Here is a 12,154-nt window from a genome sequence, read left to right as displayed (position 1 = left end):
TAATAGCATCACTCTTGCTTTCAAAAGTATTGGAGTTGTGAGAGAGATGATATCACTGTGCTATCCCCCCCCCGACCCCCCAGCCCCAGAGTGTGAAAAGGTCAAGCATACAAATGTCTGTGCGGCCCTGTGTACAGTGCCTGGAACAACATACCTTGCACCTGAATAATGATGGTTACTTTTAGTAAACTTTTCAAGGCCAGACATCAAAGAAAAAGGGCCACAATAGACAATGTCTGCTTTATGAAAATTTGGCCGCCTGTCTCTGGTTCTGCCCACATGGAGTTTTCCGCCTGGAGCGATGGATTTGAGTGCTTTTGGCAGCTCCTTAAAAAACAAAACAAAACAAAACAAAAAAACCAAAAAACAAAAACGGTCTGATTGTCCTGACTTCACAGGTCATCTGTATGTACAACTCTGTTACGGGTCAGGCAGTTCCCGACGTTATAACCCTAGCAACAGAACATCTCCAGAACTTCTTGCCATGCCGCCTTCCATTTTCCATAAGAACCCCATGAAATAGGTGTTTTAATACTTGTTACTGATGTGTGGATGATTTGGAAGCTGAGGTTCAGAAACGAGGAAGACTTTCAAATAATCACATAATCCCTAGACAGCGCCAGGGAGGGGATGAGTCAAGAGCTTTTCAGATTCAAGTTCTTTTCATTGTGTCATGTTACTTACTAAAAGGGTGGCATTATTAACTGCACCCCTACCCCACCCCAATTTCTTCACGGCTGTAATGCCTGCTTCTGATGGCTCTTCATCTTCGGCTTACCTGATATTCACAGGAAGGATTCTGGAGGGTTTGGGGAGAGGAGTACCACGATGTGCCTTACAGCCTGTGAAGAGAATATATTGTTGCAAGGGGAGAAGTAGAAACAAAGCGGAGGGAGGAGACCAGTTACTGGGCTGGCACAGTAACCAGGGCGTTACAAGATTTCTATTAGTCATTGTACTGACCAGTTTTGTATGTCAACTTGACACAAAATAAAATCGTCACAGAGAAAGAAGTCTCAGTTGAGAAAAAAAAAATGCCTTCATAAGATCCAGCTGTAATATGTTTTCTCAATTAATGATCAGTGGGGGAGGGTCCAGCCCACTCTAGGAAGGGCCATCCCTGGGCTGGTGGTCCTGGGTTCTATAAGAGAGCAGGCTGAGCAAGCCAGGGGAAGTAAGCCAGTGAGCTGCACCCCTCCATGGCCTCTGCATCCTTGCTTCCAGACTCCTGCCCTGTTTGAGTTCTTGTCTGATTTCCTTCAGTGATGAACAGCAAAGTGGAGGTATGAGCTAAGTAAACCCTTTCCTCCCAACTTGCTCTTTAGTTATTGCAGCAATAAAACCTGGACTAAGCTTGTCCTCTTCCATTCCGTGTAACAAATACTAAATAACCTGTTGTAAAAAGGCCTGTGGGGGCCCATGGAGAGGCGACATTTTACAGCATCAACGAGGAATGAAACAAAACCATTCACCTGTGGCCAGAAGGCAAACATTCCAGAAAAGGAAGGAAACAGAGTTCCATTCTCTCTGAGGGTACCCTCACCACGACCTACCTCCTAGCAATCCAATACTGAAGCATGAAGCTGGGAAGGAGGCCTCTGGCACGTGAGGTGGCCATCATACAGAGCACGTCTTTCTCAGTAGAAACCATAGGAAAGACTGCCCCCGAGACTCAGCAGGGCTTTCCTGGTCCCTGTTGTATTTATAAACAGATTGGGCCTGGGAATTGGATCATTCTGAAAGTCACCCACCCCTGGCCTTTTCTTTAGTAGATGTGAAACAGCCACATTTGCATATTGATTTTGTGTTCTCCTTGCCTGGGAAATTTGCTCACCAGAGAAGAGAGCTCTTGAGAGCTTGGTAAAATGGATTTGCTTTGTGAGTGAGTTGTCACACTATAGCCTGCTCTGAGGTTCCTCCCATGACAACCAAAGCTGCAGGGAAGTTCTGCCTCACTGTGAAAGCTGTGGACTCTGACATCATCAGCCATCTGAAAGGAAAGTAGGTTAGTGGGCCTGCAGAGCCTCCTCAGGGTGCTAGGGAGGCAGATGAAGGCTGTTTGTCCCCAATCCTTGGCTGTGTCACATAATAAACGAGCTCCTCTGTTCTCCACCAGACCAGGACTTCACTTTTCCTCTGTTCACAGTATTTTTCCCAAATTTAATGCCATATTTCAAGCTGTTTGTTTTGCTTGAGTAAGCTTCTAACTCTCTTGAGATTCCAGACACATGACTTTTATACAAACTGCCATGAAAATTCTCAAATAAAATCAATTTTAATATGCATTTATGTGTGTATGCACCTTGCAGATAGAGAAATAATGTGGTATTAGTCACACTTAACAAGAGTGTCAAAACTGTAGAAAGATTGAACTAGTGGATTTACACCTGTGGTCTCAACTTCTGATACCTCAGAAATCTATTTGATGATTTTAATACTACTTTTATTTTTGTACATGTGTGAGAAATCACAGCCACAGTGTGCAGGTGGAGGTCAGAGGACAAGTTGCAAGACTCTGTATTTCCTTTCATGTGGGTTCCTGGGATTGAACTCGGGGCATCAGAGTTAGTGGCACGTGTTAGGGTTTAAATCTCGGCCTGCGCCTGGACAGAAAACACCAAGCCAACATGGTTCCATGTGGAAAGGTTTAATGAGAGAAGAAGAGAGGAGAGGAAAGGAGACTGGCCATGGGCAAGTGGTGGGAAGGGGGAAGGGGGCAAGAACAGAGAAGAACAAAGAGTAAGAGGGAGAGGAGGGGGTAAGCAGCCCCCTTTATAGTCAGGCACAGCTGGTCGTTGCTAGGCAACTGTGAGGCGGAGCATACCTGGCTGCTGCCTGGTAGCTGTGGGGTGGAGCTTAGACAGAATACCAAGAGCAAGTACTTTACCTGCTGAACCATTTTGCTGGGAATTTTGTAAGGGGATTTTGTAGAGACCTGTGTGAGGTCTCATCAGAACAATGCTGCCAAATAAGTTGTCAGGGACACACATGTGCTTAACACATTGAGTGTATTTTTCAAGTCACAAATATTAACCCACATTTTCCCTAGATGGAAAAGAAGCTAAATGGTCTTTTTGTGTTTTGTAAGGTAGCAACATTAAAAGTAGGTATTGAGATATTTAATGATATGATTTATATTTATTTCCGTGATGTTTTTATTATTGTTATTGTCCTTGCAACAAAAGAAAAATTGGTGCTTTTTTCAATCCATGGGTTTTACTTTTCTAAAGTCATATTTCTGTGTCTGCCATGCTCACTGGCATTCTACTTAACAGTCATGCACATTCATTACAACTTAAGAGTAAGCACCTTCAGGTGCAGAAAAAAGGCAATACACCTCTTCCTAGCAAAGTAAAAGAAGAAAAAGTTTCAGAGGAGTCTGGGACTTTGGAGTGTTGAGTATGTCCCTATGCTGTTTTTCAGATTTGTGTCACTCAAGTAGTAAAAGGGATGGGTATTTTGCAGGAAGTTTGTTTCATAGCACTAAACAGTGGCAGCAGTGATCTTGTGTCTGAGATAATGGAGTGACGTCTTTCTGTATTTTTATTTCATCTATGTGTCCCCTTAGAAGCTTTCCTTACATGCCAGAAGGCATCCAAACATACCATTTAAAGCTAGACAAATCTTCACAAATGCAAAGAAGTCATAAGAGAGCTGACGGTATGAGTTCCTTTATCAAATAACATGAAACAAAGCCATATAGCAGTTTTGGGGGGATTGGCTGAGAGAGGTTGATCTGGGAGCTGCTTACACAGGTGTCTACTTTAGGAAGGTTCACCACCCTTTTTTATTCTTCAATAGAATTCTTCTTAAACACCTTATTTCCACAGTGGTACTTCAGTTCAAATTGTATAAACTTGATTGGTCCTTTTCCTTTTATTGTATATCTTAAATGGCTATCTCCTCACAAGAGTCAGCTACTCTTTTGTTGTTCTTTAGGCTTTGCTCTTGTTCTCAAACATGGAACATTTATTTTGAGTTCTTGGGTCATCCTCATTACAGAACTGGCTTCCCATGAACTCTTGTAAAGTCTTGCATAAAATGCTTGCCAACACAGCTTACACATCTTCAGGTGTTGCAGGAGAGGGTCATTGAAGAAGGGCTCTTTACTGAGGATGCTAATTTGTATCAAAGAAGGCACAACTAAAATATTGTCATGGAATTCTGATAAGGCCTAGAGCACTACTTTAGTCAGAATCTTAAAACTTAAGAATTTCACAGTATTTTTTTTTTTAATCCGTATAGATGGTTTTAGAAGCACACAAATAGTTGAACAATGAAATACCTCCATCACTTCAAAGCGTTCCTTGAGGTCAGAGCTTAAAGAAAATAAGATTGAAGTTCAAAATTGCTTTGAGGAAAACTGCATTTTAATACAAATAGAAACTGGTGGTCTTGGCTATGACTTTTCTCCGGGCTTCTGACATTAAGCTAAGTCCATATATTTTCTAACCACGGCACCACTAAGAAAAACTGGAAGGCTGTAAAGGCTCTGTGGGTCTGCAGAACCTTCTGACATTTTCCAGACCACGGGCAGGATGGATCATATATATGGAAGGTCATCTGCAAGAAAAGATTGTTGCTCTGTTCTTAAAAGGAATCATTTTCAGACTTGTTATAAATTAGTCTAATTTTTAAAAATAAACTGTATTTGTAACTTTTCCTGTTAATTACTTACACCCTTTCCCCCCCCTCTCTCCGCAGTATTCTCTCTCTTCATCTGAAGAAGAAAGATTTATTGATATCAGGAGACCTAAAACGCCAACCTCAGGTGACTTCTCTGACCTTCATACTCAGACTAACTGGACCAAGTCCCTGCCGCTGCCAACACCAGAAGAGAAGACACGACAGCAAGCCCAGACAGTCCAGGCTGATGTGGTTCCCATTAACATAACTGGTATGCTTTGTGATGTGAACAGAGTCAGGATGTCCTTGGGAGGCCACAAAGGCTTTGTTCGCTCTATGTGTGAGCATTTTCTTTATGTATCTAGCCTCCTGTTCTTTGATTGATAGAGGAAACACTCCAGCTACATATGTGTGTGCATGAAAAACACGTTTGTTAGATAAGGAGACTGACAACAAATGTTCTGTCAGAGAACTCCCTGGTTCAGCCATTCATATAAAAGATGGCTTTTGAATTGCACTGTTCTTAGCTAAGATTTCAGTTGCGTAGGACTGTCAATATAAATGTGGTCCTTAGCAGCAAAAATTGTATACTCCCATAAGAAATATTTCTAGAAATGAAAAAAAATTACATCATGTTTCTGATTTTCTTACTCTTTGTCTGTTCAAATAGAAAAAGAAGGAAATTTTTGAGAGAAAAACATCTAGGAAATTAATAACCAAAGCATATCTTTAAAAAAAATCTTAGTAGAATGATAAAGTATGCCTTAGTTTCTCTAATTTGAGATTTAAACCTCAGGTAAAGATCCATTTCTGCCAAGGGAACAATTTTAAGAATTGGCATATTGGGTGTACTGTGGCCCCTTAACTGCCAGGTTGAATCATTAACCTTTTTTGATGATTTAAGGCAACAAAGTAACAAAACACAGAGAGCTGCAAGCTGAATTTCACAACTGTAGAACTGTTAAAAAGAATCAAATTTGTCATCTGTATCCCTTTTGCAACCTGCAAAGAGAATTGGTTAGCAGTAAGGGAAGGACACAAAGTGCAAAATGTTAAAGAGTTGGTAGCGGGGTTGGGGATTTAGCTCAGTGGTAGGCGCTTGCCTAGGAAGGCGCAAGGCCCTGGGTTCGGTCCCCAGCTCCGGAAAAAAAAAGAACCAAAAGGAAAAAAAAAAAAAAAAAAAAAAAAAAAGAGTTGGTAGCCACTGGACAAGGCCCTGAGTTTTTCATCCTCAAGGGATGGACACACACACACACTTTAGTGTAAACAAGTATGGTGTATTACATAGAAATAAATGACGAGAGTCATATAGACAAAATCCACACACAGCCTGGTCCCTATGTCCTTAAATCTGGCTGACCAAAAAGAAGCAGTTTCCATCAGCAATTAGGATGAACCCCATAGCATCCTCCTATCTTCTGAGGATATTGCTATTGGAAGACTTGTTGCCATGGACCCCATAGACTTGCAAGGGCTAATAACATTTAGATATGATGTATTTTTTTTTTAAAAAATACCTTAAAGTATATTTGGAAGTTATGTTTGGAATTTCCATGGAAACTTGATTAATAAGTACATGAACTATTTTCAACCCCATGTAAACTTCTTATATTTTTACAAACTTAAGCCTTAAAGAAACAGCATGACATTTTAATCCGTTTTCTTTGTAAATCGCGTTGCCGATCTCCTTGAGCACACCATGTATTTAGTACTATGTGTGATTTTTTTTTTTACTGCCTATTTCATTAGACATCAGAATGCTTACATTTTCTACAAGATGATTAAATGAGAAGACATTAATTATACAGGATTAAAAGCATCAATGTAGTATTATAAACTGTGCATATCATGCTGTGAAATATGACAACCGTTAAAGGAATTGGAGTCAAAGGTTCCGCCTTGAAATGGGGCTAGTGAAAATCAGGGTTTTCAAGCATAAAGAAGGGTAGTGAAATATATCCTTCCAGATGGATCACCGAGTTGTTTCTTTCTCTGAGCTTTCCTTCTTATCTGTTTGGTAGCCTAAGTAGATTTGGATTTCGTAGATATAAGAGGAGGCTTTTGAATGCCGTCCATGCAAGGTGATTGAATGCTAACAATGAAGCAACGGACTGCCTGAGTCCTAGAAAACACAATCTGTTTCTCATTGGGCTGTTAGCGTTTCCGCAGAAGGCCAACGTTAATTTAACAGTCATCTACACATCAGTCTGTTTTCTGGATCCGTGTGTTCATGTAGCCACACGGGCTTCTAAAGTATGCGTTTCTCGAGTCCGGTCCAAAGAAGCCATAAGTTTAAAGCTTTCTTTCCCTTTGGGTGGTTGGACTGGGACAGCTTCTTCAGTCCCCTGCTCTCTAAATTATATCTTTCTCAAATTCCAGATTTCTTCAGACAGGATGCCATTGCTTGTAGGAAGTAGTTACATGCTTATTATTGGGAGATTGTGACCCTCTAGTTTGACTTTTCAGTAAGGCATTTGGAAAAACAAATGCCAATGCACACAAGGCTTCAAATGGAGAGTAGAGCCTCCCAGGCCTAGGGCTGAAGAACACAAACACAGTAAGCCATGGGCCTGAAAGGGGGTTTAATCCCTTTAGTTACAGTCTTGTGGAGACTGGGTATGTCCTAAAGGTTCAGGAGGGGAAATGTTTTAAATAAAAAGAGCGTGCAACTGTATCCCATCGCCTGCCAGGTGTCAGTCAAGTCTTCTACCTAAAAGATAAGTGTGGGGGTCAACACACTCAGAGATCATTTTCAAACCGTTCTGTACTAATGTTTGAGCTGATGCCGTGTAAAAGAGAGAAAGGGAGCAATCCAATTTAACTGACAATTATCTCCTGACTACACGGCACTGCACATTAGGTGACTGCTGTTGAGGATACGAGGGTACGGAAGCCAGCCTTTATTTAATGAATTGTGACACGGCCTTTCATGGTCACAGTGTGAATGTTGTAGATGGGATTTTATCCTCATCTGATTTGCTTCATAATTTTCTTTCTTTTTTTTTTTTTTTTTTTCCCGGAGCTGGGGACTGAACCCAGGGCCTTGCGCTTGCTAGGCAAGCGCTCTACCACTGAGCCAAATCCCCAACCCCCATAATTTTCTTAGTACTTGGATTGTTTTTCCCCCTTCCCTGTAGTGGGGAAAATGCCCGGAGACTAGACACAACTTTCTTTCTAGTAATACTTTTGCCCGCTTTTAAGGCCTCCATGAAAGGAGTATCTTTTCTCTGCCTCAGGAAACTAGTAAAACACTGACGGACCCTCTGTTTTTAAGCACTGTTTAAGCTGTCGTATTTACGGGGGCCCATTTATCACAGAATGCTACCTACTGACATTTCAAGGCCTGCCCTGAATTCCCTCTGTTTTTCTCTATTCAGAGCAAAGTTGCAAGGATTTTCAAATTTACAAGCATTTATAGATTGTTCCTCAGTGGATGGCATGTGCTTAAAAATTAGCTTGTTTGAATGAGACCAGGTTCACATGTCACTCCTATGCATTTATCTACCACATATCCACTTTGAAGCTATGGTGGTATTAGTAAACAAGAGTGACAATTTTATACTTTTCTCACACTTAAGATGAGGATAGAAGTGTGTGAATATATGTTTTTTTAGTATCATTTTTAAGATAGTAACTATGTAAAAAGGCAACATACTGCAAAGCTTCCTTTAATCAAACGGTTCAGAACAGACCAGTCTATAACAGATTCCGTCAGGGACCTTATTGTTTTCTAGTTTCCCATAATGTGCTTACCTGCTTGAACTCTGAGGAAACTCTTTGGGTGTGGCACTGGGGTCCCGGTGTCTGAAATGGGATCAATTTTAAAGGATACTGAGAAGAAGTGGGGACGCAGCTCGTTGGTGGAACACTTGCCCACTGCGTGTAAGAACCCTGGGTTCCAGCCCCAGCACCTTAAAAACTTTGTGAAACAAGAAAGGAAGAGCTCAGCTTCGACAACAGCAGTGCTGCTGGGTCTCATTGTGATGAAAAGTACTTTATCATTATAAGACTTTTGGTTTCCATTAAAATTGCCACTCATACTACAGTGCGGTGGTTCTCAACCTTCCTAATGTTGCACTCCTTTAACACGGCGCCTCACGTCGTGCTAACCCCCAACCGTAAAATTATTTAACCGCTACTTCGTAACTGTAATTTTGCTCCCTTTGCGAGTCGTAGTGTAAGTATCTGAAATGCAGCCCCCTGGAAGGGTCGTTCACCCAACCCAAAGGGGTCACAGCCCACAGGTTGAGAACCACTGCTATTATGATTTCGCACCCCATCCAAATTGTTAGCCTTCTTGAACAACATTTGGTAATCTCGGACTTGGACTTGCCCTTGCATGATACGAGTCTCTGTGGGATGATTAGGTAAATTCAACCTTCCTGTTGCCGTTAATACACACCGATATAAAAATCGATCTTTGTGATCAGAGCGCTTTATGAAGCAGTCACTTGCCAGGTGATTTGCTCTCTAGTGACAAAGAATCGTCTTGCAGTGTGTGATTAACATTTGGAAGCGAGCAGAAGGTGCCTTCCTCTGACGGACACACAGCAGACACTGGAAACAGCCTTCTGATGATAATGTGCTTTTCTTCCTTTTTTTTTTTTTTTTTTTTTTTTGCCCTTCGGCCTCCATCATTCATGTGACTGGCTAACCTCATCATTAATACTTTCTTATCATTTTACAAGCTTCTCGGAAATCGCACGTGGTGTCAGCTTGCTTGACGATAACATTGCTCTGCTTGTTCTACTATTCCACATTAGGGGAGAATTTCGATCGTCAGGCCAGCCTTCGGCGGTCTCTAATTTACACTGACACTCTGGTAAGACGACCGAAGAAAGTCAAAAGGAGAAAGACTATTTCAGGAATCCCTGACATCATTCAGAAGGAGCTAGGTATGGCTCGCCAGCATTGCACTCTGTCGCCCTTCCTTGCTGCTCGAATTTACCACACTAACCCCACATGGTGCTGTCAAATCCACACAGCCTCTGGAAGAGGTCTTAGGTGAACACTGCACCCTGTGCAGAGGAGCTGCTTTGGAAAAGACGGATGGGGAAGAGGGTTCTGGAAACTTAGCACGGTAGGAATCGAGAACGTCCTTGTCATCTCCAGGGACCTGAAGCGTTGCTTATGTCTATGACTCAGCCTGTTCATCTAGCTCTTTTATTTGGACCTTGGGTTCTCACAGATGAGGACCACATTCTAATCCTGGCAGTGCTGGTAACGTGCTGTCTTCAGAGGTCGCAGTCTGAGGCGATTTAATGGTAAACGTCAGGGCTAGAGAAAGTGGCCGAGGCACACATGGAATAAGCACATCTAACGGACGTATAAAATATGATCATGTATGTCTGACAGTACCTCCATCGAAAGCAAACAGCTTCCCAGCTGCTTTTGTTTAACTTAGAAACAAATCTGGCTGGTGGAGTTGTTTAGCTCACTGTTCCCTTCCCTGTTATGTTCACACTTGTCTTTCCATATGCTGTGTAAGCCTTCTCGGGCCTCCGGCCATCATCTCCTCCCCGTGTATCAGTGGGGCTCAGCGGGAGAGTCTGAAGGGCCAGCTTAGCACAGCTCCAGCCGCAGGCTGCTGGGGTTTGAATCCTGACTCTCACTCCCTAGGGAGTAACCATACGCATAACTCCACCTCTCTGGACCCCCTTCTTCTTCGTTCTACAAATGGGATGGTAACAGAGTTCCTTGTTTGAGGACCAAATGAATTTATTTCCGGGATGCACCTGGTCCCTGGCTCACTGTAATTGCCACCGTTATTTTAGGGCATAATGTTGATGTCTTGAAATTCACTTCTTCCTCTTTTGGCTAGCCTGTGAACTTCCTTCATAATATTTAGCCTGATAGTCTTTTGTTTTGTTTTTTAATCATTTAATTTCATGTGCATTTGTGTTTTGCCCGCATGCATATCTATCTGTATGGGGGTGTCAGATCTTGGAGTTACAGACGATGGTGAGCTGCCATGGGGTTGCTGGGAATTGAACTCCAGTTTCCTGGAAGAACAGCCAGTGCTCTTAACCGCTGAGCCAGTTCTCCAGCCACCTAACCTGATGCTTTAATTTACTTTTATTTACTGTGGAAGGTTACACTGGAGAAATGCAAGAACCATTACGTCTGAAATTGCTTACAAGTCCTTTAGTCAAAATGAGCTTATCCTAGCAACACTGATATATTAATTCAGCACCCTGGGATTCTGTTTTAGCTTCCAAGGCTACAGAGATTGCATGCATTCATTTTCCTCCAGGGTCACAGTTTAAATACCTTGTAGGAGGAAAGGCAGACCCGCTCTTTCTTAACTGGCATTTTTTCCTTCACTGGCATCTAGTCCTAGAGTGCTTATCCTCTCCCTCCTGCAGAAACTCTCGGGTGTTTTGCCTCTACTACCTTCACTGACCGGGTTCCAATTCAAGGGTTTAAAACCAAAGGCAGGGTCTGGAGAAATGACTTGGAGGTGAAGGGAGCTTACCTCTAATATTTGATTTCACTCACACGGGGTGCCTATAGCTGCCTGGGATCCCACAGCTCTGACCTCCATGGGCACTTGCAGTCTCAGATACGTAGCCCCTGCATGCCTATACCCCCACACAATAAAAACAAAACAAACAAACAACAACAACAACAACAAGCAGAAATAGAACAAAGGCAGAACCAGCATGGGTAGTGATTTGCTCTTGGAAGGTTAATGCGGTGAAATTGCCATTGGCTACAGAGTGAGACCCAGAATTGCTGCTGCCATGGGCCACAAAATAAGACCCCGTCTCAAAAAACAACAACAACACAAACAAACAAACAAAACCCATAAGAGGACAACAACAAAACAAACAAGACTGAATTGCGCTAACGGGGTTTCTCAAGCCTGTCTTTGGTTCGGACACATGTCATCCGAGCTCTCCATGAACTGTCGGTGAATCTGTTCACTAGTGACGTGTGCACACTTTGTTCACGCTTCAGAACTTAGCAGCCGTAGCTCCTCATTCTTTCAAGCCTTTTCTCCCCTTGAGGTTACAGGTCGTGCGTGTGGGAAAATAGTCAGTATTTTGTGCGAGCAGCAGTTGTTCAGTGGGCGCTCGTCCCTTGCGGTGCTCAGGTAACATTTCTTTATGAACCGGCCTTTTCAGAAGACAAGCTTCAGGGGAGTCACTGGAAAACCAGGCGGTTGAGGTCTCTGCAAGCCAGTAAGGCTGCCTTTCCAACCAAAATTGCGGTCCCTAGATGCAGTATGTAGGGATGATTTGGCCACAATAAATACGCATATCCACACAAGTATTCTATACGAGTTGTGCTCTGAGGTCTGTTACATGAAATCTAAAACCTGAGAGTTAGGATATTTGGGGGGGATTGATTTATTTTATTGTTTTATGGATATTAATGTTTTGCCCGCATATATATGTACATGGACAGCATATATGCTGGGTGCCTGTGAAGGTCTATCCCTCGGGGCAAGAGTTCTTGTAGATGGTTCTGAGCTGCCATGTAGGTGATGGGAATTGAACCTGGGTCCTGTGTAGGCCCAGCAGGT

General features: G+C 42.6%; 1 protein-coding gene across 2 annotated transcripts in view; it reads left to right on the top strand.

Moving 5' to 3' along the window:
• Nhsl1 (NHS like 1) overlaps positions 1-12,154 on the top strand; it is a 132,557-nt gene that overhangs the window by 104,831 nt on the left and 15,572 nt on the right. Inside the window, exons 4-5 of one of the 2 annotated variants that reach the window (XM_032894948.1) lie at positions 4,705-4,897; positions 9,390-9,521. In XM_032894948.1, the coding sequence (XP_032750839.1) occupies positions 4,705-4,897; positions 9,390-9,521 (325 nt within the window). The remainder of the gene's footprint in view (positions 1-4,704; positions 4,898-9,389; positions 9,522-12,154) is intronic. The other variant, XM_032894947.1, reaches the window with a different exon arrangement.

This window comes from Rattus rattus, chromosome 2 (assembly GCF_011064425.1).
Source record: "Rattus rattus isolate New Zealand chromosome 2, Rrattus_CSIRO_v1, whole genome shotgun sequence".
NCBI lineage: Eukaryota > Metazoa > Chordata > Mammalia > Rodentia > Muridae > Rattus > Rattus rattus.
This window is presented reverse-complemented; position numbering and strand designations above follow the sequence as displayed.